This window comes from Carettochelys insculpta, chromosome 6 (genome assembly GCF_033958435.1).
Source record: "Carettochelys insculpta isolate YL-2023 chromosome 6, ASM3395843v1, whole genome shotgun sequence".
NCBI lineage: Eukaryota > Metazoa > Chordata > Testudines > Carettochelyidae > Carettochelys > Carettochelys insculpta.
Window position 1 is genome coordinate 117204211 of NC_134142.1, and position 19100 is coordinate 117223310.

Consider the following 19100-nt stretch of genomic DNA (forward strand, 5'->3'; position numbering starts at 1 on the left):
GGCCAACAGGCACCACAGGCCCTGGGACAAGGAAGGAGAAGGGCCTGGCTTCATGCCCACCAGAGGCAGGGCCAAGGATGGAAGGGGTGGAGCCTGCGGCTGATTCAGCCCTCAGCACTGCCTAGACTGTGTTGCTGCCCCCTTACCTCCCCCCGCCCCCCACAGCTCCTTTCCAGCTGCACACAGCAGCATAGCACTGTTGCCATGGCAATTCCAAAGGGCCTGGAGCCAAAGCAGCAGTGGTGGCATCCAGAGCTCCAGGCCCCCTTGAAACACTAGGCCCTGCAGCAACTGCCCCTTTTGCCCCCCTTGTTGGTGAGTCTGCTGGATACCGTTTCTGAAAGACAGTTTTGGTGAGCACCTATTTTGTACGTTTCTTTGGGGACAGCCTCTCCTGTAACCTGAGTCATCCCACACAATTTGGACCTCTAGAGTTTGGGCATATCTGTCTGACAATCTTTTATACATAGACATACCACAGCTCAAACATCACAAAATCAGACTAGATGTGGGATCAAAGCCTATAAAACTCAGCTGCTAGCTCCTTTTTAACTTTTAGGACACAAGATACAAGATTTCTGCCGACTCTTCCTTAGTGCATCATTTCCTGCCCCTTTGCTTTTCTCTCTGTTCTTTTCCATCTTTTTAGTCTTCTTCATCAGCAGTTTCCAGCCTGGTCAATGTTGGAATTGGCTCAGTTCCAGTCTACGATTGCTGTAATCATTTTGGCAGGACAAAGCAGTCTGAGAGTCCCTGCACCGGCGTGAGAGAGAATCGGTGGGAAGAAAGTAGTGCAAATGTCAGCTGAAACTGGAAGAGTGAAGTGAAACCCAAAGGCTGAGTGACCTGACACGACCAAGTTGTCCTGCCTGCAGAAGTGAGAATGATAGAAGTTTCTGTTCTTTTCTATCATTTTCTTAGAGTTGATAAGGTAGGGTATTATGAATCATAGAAACAGGGGGCTAGCCGGGACCTCAAAATGATCAAATCCAGCCCTCTATGATAAAATAAACTTAAACCAATGGTTCCCAACTTTTTCAATAGTGTGAACGTCCAGTCATACCCCCAAACCATTCAGAGATCCCCACTCACACTCCCAAACTGTTCATGGACCCCCCAACAATGGCAGTTCTAGCTTCTATGTAGGTATCATTAAATGAAAAAGGAAACCACAACACATATTTTCAGACAGCCGGTAATAACGTTATGGGAAGATATTTAATTTAAAAATAATGGATTGTAACTTTGCAATTTATTTAACTCTTATTTTTTATGATCATTTTTATTTATCTTTTATTTTTTCATGGATCCCCTGCAATGCCCTCACAGACCCTGAGGGGTCTGCAGATCCCAGGCTGGGAACTACTGACTTAGACTATCTCTTACAGATGTTTGGCCAATATGTTCTTAAAACCTTCAGTGATGGGAATTTCACCACCTCTCTTCAAACCCCATGCCAGAGTTTAACTGCAAATTAAGCCCATCTTCTTGTCCTACCTTTAATAGACAGAGTGAACAGTTAATCACTGTCATCATTATAACAATCCTTAACATATTTCAAGACTATCATTGCATCCCCCTCAGCCTGCTTTTCTCCAGACTAAGTATGCCCAGATTTTTTTTAACTTTTCTGAGAGGTCAGGTTTTGTAAAGCTTTTATCACTTTAGTTGCTCCTCTCTGGACTCTCTCAATTTTTTCCTCAGCTAAGAGTGGAGCCCAGAACTGGGCACAGTACTCCAACTGGGACCTCACCAGTGCTGGACAGAGTGAGACAATTACATCCCAGCTGTGTCTACACGTGCACGCTGCTTCGAAGTAGCGGCACCAACTTCGAAATAGCGCCCGTCGCGTCTACACGCGTTGGGCGCTATTTCGAAGTTAACTTCGACGTTAGGCGGCGAGACGTCGAAGTCGCTAACCTCATGAGGGGATCGGAATAGCGCCCTACTTCGACGTTCAACGTCAAAGTAGGGACCGTGTAGACGATCCGCGTCCCGCAACGTCGAAATTGCTGGGTCCTCCATGGCGGCCATCAGCTGGGGGGTTGAGAGATGCTCTCTCTCCAGCCCCTGCGGGGCTCTATGGTCACCGTGGGCAGCAGCCCTTAGCCCAGGGCTTCTGGCTGCTTCTGCGGCAGCTGGGGATCTATGCTGCAGGCACAGGGTCTGCAACCAGTTGTCAGCTCTGTGGATCTTGTGTTGTTTAGTGCAACTGTGTCTGGGAGGGGCCCTTTAAGGGAGCGGCTTGCTGTTGAGTCCGCCCTGTGACCCTGTCTGCAGCTGTGCCTGGCATCCCTATTTCGATGTGTGCTACTTTGACGTGTAGACGTTCCCTCGCTGCGCCTATTTCGATGTTGGGCTGAGCAACGTCGAAGTTGAACATCGACGTTGCCGGCCCTGGAGGACGTGTAGACGTTATTCATCGAAATAGACTATTTCGATGTTGGCTGCACGTGTAGACGTAGCCCCCATGTTTTACATATAACATCCCTACGAACGCACCTAGAATGACAGGATACCCACTGAGGCACAGAATTCTTCTCACTCACCCTAAACCCACCCCTGCTGACCATATGTAGGGACAATCCTCAGTCTGTCTGTGGAGGCTGGTAAGTTTTGGCCTATAACATTTAAAGATTTCTATCCAAAATTAAAAGAGGAATCAGATATAGTTTAACATTTCTGTCTGAACCCAAGTCCAGAAAAAAATTAAATTAATTAACCACACTGCAAGAACATTGTGTGTCTTTGGTGTAAGATGTAGCATATTGATATTGCTGGGTTGTCAATAGAAGGCAAAATTCTGGAGAGTGAGTAGGTAGCAGATAAGAGGGATGGTGTGTATATATTTGCCTACTATGTATGGAAGGGTTCAGGGCCTATTATGGATGTTAGGTCTATCTTAAGACATGCTCTGGGTGATCTTTTGAGTTGGTTTTATTCTGTATTTGCCTACTGCACAGTATGTTTTTAAATGAAACTTTCCTTTCTGAGCTGCAAAGGGGAAAAATCATAGACTACTAGGACTGGAAGGGACCTCGAGAGGCCATCGAGTCCAGCCCCCCGCCCCAATGGCAGGACCAAGTACTGTCTAAACCATCCCTGATAGACATCTATCAAACCTGTTCTTAAATATCTCCAGCGATGGAGATTCCACAACCTCCCTTGGCAATTTATTCCACTGTTTGACCACCCCGACAGTTAGGAACTTTTTCCTAGTGTCCAACCTAAATCTCCCTTGCTGCAGTTTAAGTCCATTGCCTCTTGTTCTATCCTCAGAGGCCAAAAAGAACAAGTTTTCTCCCTCCTCCTTATGACACCCTTTTAGATACCTAAACACTGCTATCATGTCGCCCTTCAATCTTCTCTTTTCCAAACTAAACAAGCCCAATTATTTCAGCCTTTCTTCATAGGTCACATTCTCTAGACCTTTAATCACTCCTGTCACTCTTTTCTGGACTGTCTCTAATTTATCCACAATTTTCTTGAACTGCAGTGCCCAGAACTGGACACAATACTCTAGCTGAGGCCGAACCAGTGCAGAGTAGAACGGAAGAATGACTTCTCGTGTCTTGTTCACAACACACCTGTTAATGCATCCCAGAATCATGTTTGCTTTTTTTGCAACAGCATCACACTGTTGATTCATATTTAACTTGTGGTCCACTATAACCCCTAGATCCCTTTCTGCTGTAGTCATTCCTAGACAGTCTCTCCCCATTCTGTATGTGTGAAACTGATTGTTCCTTCCCAAGTGGAGCACTTTGCATTTGTCCTTATTAAACTTCATCCTGTTTACCTCAGACCATTTCTCCAATTTATCCAAATCATTTTGAATTATGACCCTATCCTCCAAAGCAGTTGCAATCTGACAGATAGTAAGAATTCTACTAATGCATTTTACCTTTAAAGTATGGATAGATACTAGCAACCTTAATTGCAGTTGTTAAACTTTTTTTTTTCCTCTTTACTAGGATGGGGCAGGGTTAAGTGTAATAGTGACTGATTTTTACAGACACGTGAAGTGCGGAGCCCATACATAGATTATGAAAGTGCTCTCGGATTTCGCCATGTTGCAGAAAACAGCACTTCTGCATTTTAGCATGAAAAATTTCTAAAACAGCCTTCAAGCTGAGCATGCTCTCTTCAGTGCCCCAAGGTGAGTTTGCAATACATAATATTTTTATTGATCTATGCCAGTCAGGTTCTATGAAGAAAGACAGAGATTTTTGTGCAGATAGGAAATGGACACACATGGAGGGTTCCCTTGGAGAGAGAGATGGTGTATGTTTGAGATCATATTTTACTGTGATTTCTCTTGTATGAAAACCAGAAGGGAGACTATGTGTAATTTGTTCTAGTTTCTGAATCTCTTGTAAGGTCTCTTGTATTTGTGTGTGGCAAAAATGGCAAAATGAGACACCGGCAGAAAAGAATCTATAACGGGACAAAGGCAATGGCCCACTTCTGTATCTGGAAGTGGAGGGTACAGCTGGGTGAAGTATTTGAGCTGAAACCATTTTTTCACCCAAAAATGCAGATCAGTGTTAGCCAAGTTATTTTGCAAATTGATTTTGACGACGCTTTTGTTCTGGGAGTGGGGAGGGAAGTAAAAATCTTTAGTGTATTTTATTTTATTTTGGAAAACTTGAAGAGGTTTCTTTTGGCACTTTGGAAGTAAAATATTTCAACTTTGCGTTTTGAAATGTCTTGGTTTTGGAATTTCCTTTGATTTTTATTTAAAAGATTAAACAATGAAATAAAAAATAAGCTGTTGGTTGAGTCCAAAACAATTCTGTTTTGGTTTTACAGAACTGCGACTTCCCTGAAAAAAAAAAGTTATTTGCACAGCTGTGTGTGGGGAGTAGGGAAGTACAATCAGTTAACTGGTTAAATGTAAAATGTAACATTTAACCAGTTAACCAATTACATGGAAGGTGGGGGCAGCTGGAACAGCAGCTTCACCCCAGATGGTCTAGAGTGGCCCCTGCCACAGCTGGGGGCTGCTCTGTCCAGGCTGGAGTGCCTCTACCTGCAGCACACCCAGGCCAGCCCTGCTACAGACAAGGGCTGCTCCATCTGGGCTGAAGCAGCCCCTTGTTCACAACTGGCAGGGGGCTGTTTCTGCAAGCAGGGAACATAACTGGTAAGCCTCATCTGTTGGGGTTAATCCAGGGGCCTTCAACCGAAATAGCAAGAAGGGCCATTTTTTTCAAATTCAGTTACAAAATCAATATGTCAAGAGCTGCAATGCACGTGAATAAGAGACAGTCCTTAATAAATAGGCAGGCCATAATTTTTAGTCACCCCCATTTTAAGAACACCACTCACAGTGTTTGTATCAGTTAGAAAGTTGTTACCCCCATCTCCAGGCTTTACCTGCCTCAACGCCCAAATCTACCCCACATCCTCAAGCTTTACCCTCCCCATCGTGCAAACCTGCCACCCATCCTCAGGTTTAACCCCTCCAGTCCCTAAGTGCCCCCTCTCTCCAGGATTTACCTGCCTCAGATTCTCTTTGTGTTGCCCATCTCCCCTGGCTGCTAAGGTACAAGGAGAAGGCCCAGAAACAGTGCCGCCCCTGCCCCCATCGCAGGATGGTGTGGTCTGTGCAGCAGTGGTGCTAGCATTGGATACTGCAGGTGGGTGCTTCTGAGCAGGCAGCAGCAGCAGGGGATGGGGGAGCAAACAGCTAGCGGGAAAGTGGCCGCCTCTACCCCCGCTTTGGCTGTAGCTCCCCGCCGTGGCTGGAGCGGAGCTGCCCGCTCTTTCCCTGGCTGCCACCACTGACCAGCACCCAGAGTGGACTGCAGCAGCCGGGCACCGCCAGCTGGGTGGGAGGGAGCACGGTGGCAGCCGCAGGAGGGCAAGGCCCCCCCCAGACTGGGAGCGGAGGAAGCGGCGCTGGCCATAGCCAGGGGTGAGGTGGCTGCTTTTTTCACTTGTCTCACTGGCACGTTCCGGGGGTACCCACCCACAGCGCTTGGCAGTGGCTGGTGGGCAGCGTGCTGCTGTGGCAGGAGCTGGGATCCTGCTCTGTTCCTATACTGCCTCCTCCCCAAAACCTCCTGTTTCTCGTTATGGCTCCAGCAGGGCAGCCCTGCCGGCTTCCTCTTCCAGGACTCCTTTGCCTTTGCTGGCTTCCTCTTCAAGGGCTCCCTGCTGCTGCTGACTCCACTTGCGGCTCCGGAGGCTGATGCTGCTTAAACAAAAAAAATAAATTCCATTTTAACTGTGACAGTATCTGCAGCAGCCTCCGGAGCTGCAAGTGGCTCCTTAAAGAGCCGCATAGAGCTCCGGAGCTGTAGGTTGCCAACCTCTGGGTTAACCATTAACATCCCCAGTGTGTTTGTGTGGGGAAGGGGAGGAAGGATCTAAGAATCCCAGTTCCAAAAGGGAAAGAGAAAGCAATGGTTGCTCTATAGCAGCGTTTCTTAAACTTTTTGAGAACACTAAGCAATACTATTTTTATGCAGAACACCTATGAACATTTTCTTAAAAAGACTGATTTCAGACCAAAAAAAAACCAAAATGAAATAATTGAACCAGGTCTCCTAGCAAAGAAGAAGTACCATTGTATCTGGTTTTAGTAACAGAAAGTAGATACCATCAGTGTATTTTTTTAAAAGCTCTCGGCACACATCTGTCTGGTTTTTCCCCAAGCCCTCTGATGCCCTCCCACAGAGTTCAGTTTCTTTTATATGGTAAAGGAAAATGGTCCTGGGGTGGCCAGCAGAAATAAACCCTCTCCGTAGCATTCTTGTATATTCATTTTAAAAATCCACCTTTTTTATATCCTCCTGTCCCTGTTCTTCCACTGCATTAATATTACATTCAATCTGTGAAAGCCAAACTTGCATGTGACATTTCAGGAGCATAGCTATTTCATAGGTCGCCAACAATGTGTACATGTTAAAATTACTCTGAGACCCCCCCTGAGAACTTCCCTGACTTCTGCATTTTCACTTTCATCCTTTATATTGTATTTCCATAGTGTGCTTTTGTATTTAAATATGTCGCAGTGCTGTTGTTCCATGTTGCGTGGCTTCTGCTTTCCTGCTCTTGTTATACTGTTCAGTTTTAATGTTTCTATTTTGCTGGCAATAAAGGTTCCTTAGCCTTGTTGATAGAATTTGAAATAAACTAATGGATTTGATAGATCTTTTGATCTGCTCTACAGAGGAGTGAAATTTGACATTAGTGAAATCTTCACTAATTTTGCCTCACCTTCCCTCAGTAAAAAAAGAGAGGCCAGACCTTCCACAGTGCTAGCCTTAAACACAGAAGAAAGGCTTTGTTAGCTTACTTTAATATAAAAAATAAAAAAAACATCATGACAGTTGTTGCATTTAGAACATACACTGTCTGGGTTGCTTCACTGCATTGAATCATTGTCATAAACGTATTGGACATGAGTCACCTTTTTATAACACTATGGCTATGCCAATGCAACAGAGAACAAGGGAGTGACCCCAGCACATCACTAGTGAAATATAGTGGAGAATGAGGCACAGTTAGATTTTGACACTAACTTTGCTGAGTCGCTTTCCTGCCTTGTATAAATGCTTAATTTTGAATAAGTAACAGAGGTTTTGACACACATGAAAGAGCAAATACCAGTTTGGTCACCGTTAGACAGCTCTGCACATTTTAGTAGTTGGTGTTTCCTAACCCAAAGTTTATTTTGTCCCTAAAGTGCTGGCCAGTGTCACAGCCTCTCAGCTGCCATTTGGTAAGTGCTCTTTGACTAGTAACATGGGAGTTTGAATATTTTCTGTTAATATTTTTAGTGGATCAAGAAAATGTGTAATAATAATAAAAAGTATCTTTACTACTTGCAAAATGTTTTCAGAAATAACGCAAATAAAAGAAAGAATGCATGGAAGAGATAGGGCATGCTAATCAGAAAGGAAAAACATCCAGTAAAAGTTTTTGAAGCTGAAAAAGATAAGTAGGTACCAGAAGCAACAAGGAAGCCCAAATTACATCAGAAGAAGACTTTCATATTAATATAGCACAGCATAATAAAGAAAATGTTTGAATTCATGTCAAGGCTTATGGGACATGGGAGATAGTTTTATTCAAATGCTGAGAAATGGAGCCAAATTGTTGAGAAATAACTAGGATTCCCATTTCCCCTTTATTAGTAAGGGTTCTTCATAAAACTAAAAGGCTGTGTCTACACTAGCAAGTTTTTCTTTTTGTAAAAGCCAGGCCTTTTTCAAAAAAAAAACCAAACAAACCCGCAGAACGTCTGTACACAAAACGCACTCTTTCGATCTGAAATTGGAAGAACACAGCACTTTTTCTAGTGGCCCTCTTCCTGTCAAAGATGAGGAAAACCAACTTTTTACAAAAAACCCTTTTAAAAAAACATTTGTAGGCAGTCCGAGGGATCTTTATTCAAAAGAGCAGTCCTCATGGCCCTGAATTTTTCAATCCCTGCCCTGTTCTTTAGAAAGAGTGGGGACTGCGTGGCCGCTCTCTATCAAAAAAGTGAATCAATTGTTTGATCCGTTTTTTGTGTGTGTGGACGCCCTCTTTTGAAAGAAGATTTTTTGGACGAGAGCTTCCGGAAGAACTTCTTTCGAAGGGTCGCTGTAGTATGGGCGTAGCCTTGGAGTGGACTAGGTTGAAATTCTGGCTCCATTCAAGTCAATGGGAGTCTTGCATTTGACTTCAGTGGAGCAAAGAGTTCATTTGTGGTACATACTTGAACATGACAGTGGGATGGTAGGTCCACAGAGAGATCCAGCTGCAATCTGGATTCAGTGATTTCAAAGATTAAATCAAGGATAGATATCTAAACATTCTTCTTGGAGTGATTGCTCATGTCCATTCGGCACAGATGTGCGTGCTCACCCCATACACTGGTGCCGGAAGATTTTTCCCTCAGCAGTACCCATAGGAGAGTCAGCTTTAGCTCCCCCTGCAGTGGCGCATGAATGCTGTGCTCTATAGGGTGCCTCCAGCCCCCTCCTTCCTCAGTTCCTTCTTGCCACCAGTGACCACGCTTGTGTGCTTTGCTTAAGCTTTAGTCTTAGCTTAGTTCTCCCTTGTTTTTCTCCATTGTGGGCATTGTGAAGCCTCCATTCCGCCTGTGTACCTTTGGAGTCAGCCTCCATTCCAAGGGCATAGTCCTCTGTACCCCTCTGTACCCCTGCCCCAGCGCTGCGGTTGGTACCGTAGGTGCCTGTGCAGGACACCCCATGGCCTCAGGACCAGTGGCTGTCTCAGTGGTGTCCTTGGACCTCATGGGGCTTTCCCATGCAGGTGCAAGGTACCCCCTTGGTTACCTCGACAACAGAAGTAACCTCACTGACCCACAAAAGTCACACCCAGGGCTCATAAGTGGCAAAACCAGTTACCCCTCCAGTGGAGGAGAACATGGGCAACCCTCCGTAGGGATTGGAAGAATGCCAAGTGGCCTAGGCCTCATCCCCTGATGAGGCCATCATGGTGCCCCCTCCTGTGGTCCCCCAGGATGTTGATAAGGCCCACTGAGACTTTTTAGAGAGAGTGACCATGAATTTGAACCTCTGAACTTGCTCTTGGGGGCCTTGGGACAGACAGCTCCAAAAGATTTGCCTAGCTGCTGCATGAAGGTGTAGCCAAGATTGCCAGGAAAATCCTGTCCTCTATTCTGCCAGTTTTGAAGAGGACAGAAAGAAAATATTTCATGTCTGCAAAGGTGCACGAATAATATAGCCATACAGTGCCAAACTCCCTGATAATGAAGTTGGTAAACCACAGGAAATGCCAGGACCAGCCTGTCCCCAGCCCTAAAAAGAAAGACTCAAAACTCTTGGAATTGTTTGATCACAAACTTTATTTTGGCCAGTTTCCAACTGTGGGTGGCCAAGCAACAGGGACTCATTGCGGGCTACAGCCTGAATATGGGGCAGGCAATGTCTTAAGTTTGAATCAGTGCTTCCTGAGGGCTCCAAAAAAGAGTTCAAAGCCCTCGCGGAAGAAGATTCCTCCACAGCCAGGGTGGTGCTGCAGGCTGCCTCCGATGCAGTGGATGCCACTGCCAGATCCATGGATTCCACGATTGCCATGAGGAGATTCTCATTGTTCCTTTTATCAGAGTTATTCCTGGAAGTGCAGAATTCCATCCAGGATCTCCCATTTGATGGTGTGGCCCTCTTTGCTCAGGAGATGGACATTAAACTGCACATGCTAAAGGACTCCCACACCACTTTGAAGACCCTGGGACTCTACATCCCTGAGCCTGACAGAAAGAAATTTAAGTCCCAACCACCTCCACCTAAGGTTTTTATCCCTGGCATAGGCAGCCCCAGGGAAAAACTAAAGCCAGAAGAGAAGGTCAGATCACCCACCCCCATCTGTTTCATGGCAGGCTCAGGGCCTGTCATCTGTTGTGCTTACAATGATTTACACCCACAAAACTGCACCTGGTACTGGTCACAGGTAGAAAGATTGAGGCTATTTTAAAACTTGTGGCCCTAGGTCTCTAGCTGGTAAGTTGATGTGATTAGGTGCATGGAAATAATTCTTAGTTAAATATTTGTCATTTTTTCTATCAGTGGCTTTTCATGAATCTGACCTACTTTCCTTTATTTATAAATGCAGTACGGATTTAGCAAACAATTCACCCTCCAAAACGTGGTTCAATTTTTAGAGCTATTTTCTGTCCGCTCCCATTATTCACCCCAAATATACCTTACTAACATGTAGTCACTTGAAAATCAATATGAGTAAAGATGGCAGACTATGGCTCAGAACACACAGAGCAAATGGGCTGTGGTAACACGTCTGACTGAGCATAGGTGCAACATGATGGCCAAACCTCATTTCTGGCCTGTGAGTTAGATGTAATATGATTATTATCATTTGCAGATGACAAAACACAGGCATAAGAGACAAAGTGAGCAATTCAGTGCTTAATTTTTGAGGAAAAAAACTGAAGAGTTATAAGCTCCTATGATTTAATTTCATCACTAGGCTACATTTCTGTCTGCTTCTTGGGGAAAATTACTGTTATACCCAATTAATTATGATTTTATTTTCTATTTTAGTTTCCTTTCCTGATTACCCAGTGATGGAAAACAGAAGCAGCAGGATCAGTGACCTGCTCATAGATGCTCTCAACAACCTGTCGCAGGAAGAATTCAAAGGATTTAAAGACAAATTATCGCACTCTGACTTTGAGGGCAAAGGGACCATCCCCCAAGGTCGGCTGGAGACTGCTGACAGGATAGATACAAAGAACCTCCTGATGGCATTCTATGGTGGAGACTGTGCAGTAGATGTTATGGTAGAAGTTTTCAGTCAGATCAATCTGAGAGATTCTGCTGCTAAACTCAGAGAACAAAGAAAGAAAGGTAAAAATCCTAAAGTTAGTGTAACCCCTGTGTAAGTATCTAGTGCCTGAGTGATAGAATTCTTTCCTGCCACCTGGGTTCAATTCCTGGCTACCGCAGCGCTTGTAAAACTGGAGAATCTCCTCAAGGAAGCTGCCCCTGGGCAGCACCCACCAAGCACAATGAGAAACAGGCTGATGGCAGGATTGACAAGCTCTGAATCCCAATAGGAAGCCAGGTGGACTAAAGCCGAGCTGTCCATCATGGTCCAGATTCTCATCCCTATTCCACTCCATTTTTCCCTCTCAGATGACACTAGAGGAACAGAAATATCCTGTAATCTCCGCCTCAGTAAATCTATTGTGACTGCAGAACCAGCAGAATGGTACAGCGGGAGTGTCACAGACAGAGAAAGGTGGGGAGGAGTGGATGGAGAGCTTCCCCTGGGGGGGGGATCATTCCTTGGGGACCAGTGGCAGCTGGTACAGTTAGAGCAGCCCCCACATAGCTCTAACCTGGGTCCAGGCTGGGAAAGAGAATCAACAACTGTCACTGGAAACTGATTACAGAAGAGAATCTGATCCAGCATATTCTCACTAAATAGATGAATGGGGCCTTTCCAGGATTCCAGACAGGAACTCTATCTTCAGGGATATATTTAGTTAAAGAAACAAATTTAGTGAAATACAAAGAATCAAACAGCAGCAGAGATGGGAAAAGTACCCAAAAAGTTATTTGAGTAAAAGTTCAGCTGCTTTTGGAGGCAAGTACTTAAGTAGGAGTCACTGGTGTCCCTCTGGGAAACTATTTGAGTGAAAGTACACATCTATATACACACTCCCGCCCCCATCTTGATCGTACTCAAGTATCCAGAAGTGAAAACAGCTGCACTTTTACTCAAGTAACTTTTCTGGTACTTTCCCCACCTCTGGTAGCCAGCAATCCTAGGGAGCTGCAGTACCAAAGGCCACCAGGGGCTTTTCAGTGTTCCACAGGACAGCAAAGTCCAGTTCATGCAATCAAGGTGGTGCTGGACAAGGGCATTTGACACCGCCTGCACAGTCCTCAAGACTTGTCTACGTCTCTCTATATTTTAGAAATGTGTGTCTGTCTGACTGTCTGTTCAAGAGCTCCCCCTAAATGGTAAAAGCTGGGATTACCGAATTTGATAGGCAGCTTCCTTTTATCATCACTTTAAAGCAAGTCAGGGTTTGGTTGTGCCAGGACAATGGGATGTGCCTGGAATGTGATTGTTTGTGAGAGCAGGGGCAGTTACCCTTATCTGTGACCATGGGGAGCAGCAGGCATAGGGGGACAGTTGTACTCACAGGTAACCATAGGGGGCAGCTAGTGCCCCAGAGATCATTCACTGGCTGGCAGCACGGCTCTTCATCCGGTCTGCCCCAGGGAACATCTGCTGACTCTGCCACTGTGTCTTGCCCCAAGGAACAGCTTCCAGCCCCTGCCTGTGCTTAGCTGGCCCCAAGGAATACTGCTAGGTGGCCTGTGTGGCCCAGCTGGCCCCTGGAGAAGCCAGTGGCTGTGGTGCACAGCCGCCACCCCTGCTCTGAGGTGCAGAGGTTAGGGTGCGCTGCCTCTCTCTCACCATCTCCAGCCTCAGCCCCAGGCAATGCTGGGTAAATCTACGATTTTAAATTAGATCAGATTAAGGTGAAGTCTGACTGTAAAGTGGAATAGCTGTTCCCAAATACCACCATGCATGGACACTCTTATTTCAGAATTATTAACACTTCTTATTTTGCCACCTACTGTAAACACATGCTACTCCAAGAGCATGTGGAAGTTTTTTGTCAGCAGAAACACTGACAACCAGTGTCTACGCTGCTGACTTTATTCACACAGCTTTGCCAACACAGCCCTGTGACTAAAAGCTGGGTAGTGTAGACATGTCCTTAGTGCTCTTTCTGACAGGACTGAAGTTGTCAGAAAGAAAACCAGCCCCCTACTGTAGGGAAAGCCAGAGAGCAGGGTGGCCTCCTAGATTTTGCAGGGCTCCTTTTGAATTTTTTTTTTTAATCAGCCACTATCTATATTCGGTGCTTGTGTTCATGCACATGCATGTCTGTTTAATGTGATTTTTTAAAAAATATTTTCTTTGTAGTTTGCAAAATAACCCACATAAATTAATAATGGGAAAAATTTACTACTGCACTCTAAGCTATGTCAAAACTTCAGGAAAACCTTTGGTTTCCATTTTGTGCCCTATGATACCTACGCTGTAGCTTTCTCTAATATTTCAAGGCTATTTTTAATTTCATGTATTAAAGCCATGCTTAACCATTTTCATAAAATTACTCTCCAATTATTAAAAGCACCATAAAAGCAGATACACTAGTACTCCTATGTACAGATACCTTGAATCTGGCAAGTGTTACAGTTTAACATAAAATAGGCACAGAGTATGATAAAAGCAGTTAATGTCCAGCAGTTTTACAGAGAATAATTTAAATGAGGCTTGCATTTCTTCTCGTAATGAGTCAGCTTTACTAAAAAAAAGGATAATTTACATCTTGTTAGTAAATTAGCAAAAAAGAAGTAAAATAATATTTCTCTAGCAGCTACATTTTTTAAAGCAAAGATTAGTAAATATTTTCTGTAAAATAATGTTGAGGTTGTGAGCACCATCTTTTTGTTCTGTTTGTACAGCAGGGATGTGATCCAAGGCTGGATTCCTACACACTATGATAGTACATATAACTGCTTATGTATTACCATAGTTAAATCATGCTTATAGCGGCAGAGATCACGGACTGGAAGAATTGCCCCGTGTTCCTTAACAATATAACGCACCCTGATTTTGTTCAACTAACATATGAAAATTTCTCTTTCAGCTTTGTGTCCTAAAGTAACACCCGGAAGAACAGGTATGTGACATTCGCACTGAACATTGTGTTGATTACGGGCATTAGAGCAAGCACCAAACATTGTGTTGATTATGGGCATTAGACCAGCTCAGCCAAATGCTTAGTTTATCATTAGAAATAAGAAATAACACCTTGGATTGTGAAATTATCAGATCACACAAGTTAAGTACAGTTTGAAGGAAGATGAGGAAATGCTTGGATGATCTCCAGGTGCTGCAGGAAAAGGTTTTAATGATCACGTGGAGCTCTTATCTCAGGGTATGTCTTCATTACCTGGAAGGTCAACCAGGTCATCTAGTAGGGACATGCAAAACTGAACAATCTGGGGTCGACAATCAGCCGTTGTACTTCTCGATATCAAGAGGAGTAAGGGAGGTTGACGGGAGAGTTTCCCCAGGTGACCTCTCTCTGTGAGGACAGCCATGTAAGTTGATTGTAGATAAGTTGATTCTAGCTATGCAATTGCTGTAGCTAGAATTGCGTATCTATAATCGACTTTAATGCCTAGTGTAGACCTGCCCGCAGAGTCAGTAGTAAGCCAGCCCCACAGGATGGTGCTGGAAGGTGCTCTCCTGCCAGGTGTACTGTCTTTTAAATAAGGTAAAATAAGTAGGGCTGCCCAATGGTGGTCATTAACAGTACTGTGATATTTTGTAACACCTGTGTTCTGGAGAAATCCTACTTTGTGCATTTGCAATCTTTGCACTTAAATGTCCACTACTGTTTTGATTGCACTTTCACCATGTCATGCCTTAACTTGTCATGTGGGGCTGTTGTGCATTGCTAAACAGTTGAGAGGTGGCTGCATTTCAGTAATGGATGAGGTGATGCCTATATATGTGTGAAGCGTGGTCATCCAAATTCCATATGTTCAAAAATCCCAGTTATCCAAATTAGCGGGTGTCCTCCACTGCACTTTGGAGGGGTTTCTTTATAAAGAGAAGTATGGGATGCTGCCATTTCCATGTGCTGGGGCTTGTAGGTAGGTAAGTTAATTGCAGATATGCAATTCCAGCTATGGAAATTGCATAACTAGAATCAGCTTATCTGTAATCGACTTATATGGCTGTCCTCACTGAGGAAGGTCGATGGGAGAGTTTCTCCCGTCAACCTCCCTTACTCCTCACGATAACGAGGAGCACAGGGGTTGACTGCCAACCTCTGATAGGTCAATTTTGTGCGTCTCTACCAGGCATGAAACTGAACCCTGAGCGACCTTCCAGATAACAGATATGGCCTCAGTCTGACAGGCAGGCAGGAGTCTGACAAGAAGGTAGGTGCCTTCTTGCTGCTGCTGCAGCCCTTCCCAACACTGACTGCTGTGGGAAAGGGAAGCTGTCTTGTAGATACTCCCCCTCTCTCATACTGTATCCCCCACCTTTCTTTTGTTGGTGGGAGGGGTGGAGGGTGTGAGGTTTCTGGCTGGGGCGTGTGCTGAGGAGGTACAAGAACCTTAAGCAGCCCCAAGGGCTCTGTTGGAGGCAGGTAGGGTTGCCAACTTTCTAATCACACAAAACCGAATGCTCCTCCTACCCTCCCCATTTCCTAAGGCCCTGCCCCTTCTCTGAGGTGCTTTCCCCACTCACTCCATCCCCCACATCACAGTAGCTTGCTCTTCCTCATCCTCATTCACTTTCACCAGGCCGGGGCAGAGCGTAAGCTCTGGGTTGGGGGTGCAGGCTTTGGGTGGGGTCAGAAACGAGGGGCCCAGGGAGCAGAAGATGGCTCAGGGAGCAGGCTAGGCAGGGGTGGGAGGGATCAGGGCTCTGGCTAGGGGTGTGGATTCTGAGGCGGGACCAGGAATGAGAGGTTCGGGTGAAGGAGGGGAGGGGTTCTGACAGTACTTACCACCTCTCCCAGGTCCCTTTTTGACTGGATGGATGCCTGTCAACCCCAGAAGCTAGGCAGGCACTAACCTTGGTCTTGGAGGCAGACAGCAGACTAAGGAATAAACATCATCGGGGCACCTGCAATTGCATGGTGTTCCCACTGTGCCCAGCCACCCATACATGTCAGGAGAGAGAAGCCTTCCCCCAGGGACTAGCATCACTGCTTCCTGGCACTGACAACCTTGGGGCAGGCAGTCAGGTATCCTGCACTGCTGGTTATCAGAACACCCAGTTATCCAACCACCCTGTTATCTGACCGTTTCCAATCAATGGAATTCTATTGTTGGACCTTCTATGCACATACAGCTTTTAGCAGCATGACTAATTTCAATGGGACAACTTATAAGCAGGCCAATATTTAATTCATTTGGGTATACTTCTGTTAAAGTTGCAGTAGAGGCTTACTGTAGCTTATATTATTGTTTAAAAAGCTTTTTTGTAATATTATTGATAAGACTTATTTCAGAGTTTCCAATTCCATCATTCTAATGCTTCATGTTACTAATTTAGATTACAGGGTGAAATACAGAGAACACATAAAAAACAAGTACAGAGTAATAAAAGACTTAAACTCTCGTCTTGGTGAGAGTGTGACTCTCAACAGCAGATACACAAAGTTAATTATTGTAGAGAAACATTGTCACAAAAAGGAAAGGGAACATGAAATAATGACCTTGGGACGGAGACACGAAGAAGTCATGACTAAGAGAGCTAGTTCTATTGCCCTGGGTAATTTATTTAAATGTGATGAAGATGGACAAACTCCACAAATTGTTGTGCTGCTAGGAGCTGCAGGGATTGGAAAAACAATGACAGCGAGAAAGATTATGTTTGACTGGGCATCTGGAGAGCTCTATCGAGAAAAGTTTGATTATGCTTTCTACATAAATTGCAGGGAGGTGAACTTTGGCAGTGAGCAGGGAAGAATTGCTGATTTGATGATAAAGAATTGTCCTAATAAAAATGCACCAGTTGAAGAGATTTTGAGAAATCCAGAGAAACTCCTCTTCATTATTGATGGTTTTGATGAGCTGAGATTTTCCTTGGATCAGCCAGAAGATAATCTGTGCTCTGATCCCTGTGAGAAGCAGCCATTGGAAATTACACTGAGCAGCTTAGTTCGGAAAACCGTTCTTCTCGAATCCTGTGTAATAATCACTACGAGACCAACCGCTCTGGAGAAACTCCGGCAGTGCTTTGAATGTGCACGATATGCAGAGATCCTGGGGTTTTCTGCTGCTGAGAGGGAGGAATATTTCCACAATTTTTTTGGGAATGAAGTAAAAGCAAGAAAAGCCTTTAACTTTGTCAAAGAAAACGAAATGCTCTTCACCATGTGCTTTGTCCCCATTGCTTGTTGGATCATCTGTACGGTTCTGAAACAACAGATGGAAGCTGGGGAAGACCTTGCACAAACATCCAAGACAATCACTGGCGTGTACATGCTCTATCTTTTCAGTTTATTAAAGGGCCATAGGAGCAATTCAAAGCAGCCCACACCAGCTAACTTGAAAGGACTTTGCTCCTTGGCTGCAGATGGAATCTGGAGGCAAAAAATACTCTTTGGGGAAGAAGAAATCAAGAAGCATGGCTTAGATACATCTGATTCTCTCTTTCTGAATGAGAACATGTTTCAAAAAGATATTGACTGTGAGTGTGTGTACAGCTTCATACACTTGAGTTTTCAAGAGTTTTTCGCAGCTTTGTTTTATGTGTTGGAAAAAGAAGAAACAACTGTGGCAGATTCAGGAACTGCTATGAACAGCGTGAAAAAATTGTTAGAAAACTACGGAAAATCTAGGAATTATTTAATGTTTACAGTGCGATTCCTGTTTGGTCTCTTAAATGAAGAGAGAATGAAGGATATGGAGAAAAAACTCAGCTTCAAAATTTCGTCCAAAATTAAACCAGATTTACTGCAGTGGGTGAAAACCAAACCAAAAATACCATCCTTGTCCCTGAAGTCTGAGCAGCTATTCTTGGAGCCTGATGAGGAGTTACCATCCTTTAAACGGAATACTGAAATGATTTACCAGCTGGAGGAGTTTCACTGTTTGTATGAAATTCAAGAAGAAAGTTTTGTGCAAAGTGCACTAAATCGTTTCACTGAACTACATTTAGCTGAATATAATTTTACCAAAATGGATCAAGTGGCTCTTTCATTCTGTCTAAAAAACTGTCACAAACTAGAGACACTCTCTCTAAATCTGTGCATGTTTGGATATGAAGACCCAAGTGAAGATTCTGTAAGGCCACCCAAGCAGCCACGTTTGTAAGTAATGCCTGAGATAGAAATGCACCTACATAATTTCTTAAGCAGAGACACATACATTAAGGAGGGAGAAGGTCATTTTAAAAGGGAAGCTGGCAGTTGGATCAGTGACAAGTCTTAACCTATATCACCGTGGAAGATGGACCTGCTCAGGGTTGATCTTCCGGGGTTTGATTTTGTGCATGTGAAGTCCACCCCTGTGCTCCTTACAAGAGGTGAGGAGTAAGAAAGGTTGAAGAGAGAAATGCTCCCATTGACCTTCCCCCCTTAAGAAAGACAAGGTAGCTGAGCACAGATACGTTGATTATAGCTACGTAGGGTGCACAGATAGACTTGCGTATCTGTGGTCGACTTCCATGTCTAGTGTAGCCATAGCCCAAGGCTCTCAAGGCTGAAGCGGGGGCAAGAGTGAATTGCTTGTGGGGGGCTGGAAACAGGGAATGCAGAGGAAGTCTGTTCATTTTGAACTCATGTCTTCAAGTTGGAGAACTCTCGCCATGCCTGAAAAACACAGGACCACATTTGAGTCTGTTTGAAGTCTGTCTCTTTTATATACCATGTGACATCTGTAGTGTGCTAACAAATGTGACTACACCACGCTTAGGTCATTTTCTCTCCTCCTCTCCCCAGAAGGAAAAGTGTGTGTAGTGCCTTGTTTTGCCATGGATGGGGGCAGGGGAGAAGCCAGGAGAGAGGAGAGGTGTTAAGTATCTTTTTAGTTCTGTTA

The 19100-nt window shown here is 44.6% G+C and overlaps 1 protein-coding gene across 1 annotated transcript in view; it reads left to right on the plus strand.

Moving 5' to 3' along the window:
- The first annotated feature begins 11065 nt into the window (after positions 1-11065).
- LOC142014808 (NACHT, LRR and PYD domains-containing protein 3-like) overlaps positions 11066-19100 on the plus strand; it is a 38864-nt gene continuing 30829 nt past the window's right edge. Inside the window, exons 1-3 of the mRNA XM_074997964.1 lie at positions 11066-11348; positions 14180-14212; positions 16612-18373. Of these exons, the coding sequence (XP_074854065.1) occupies positions 11066-11348; positions 14180-14212; positions 16612-18373 (2078 nt within the window). The remainder of the gene's footprint in view (positions 11349-14179; positions 14213-16611; positions 18374-19100) is intronic.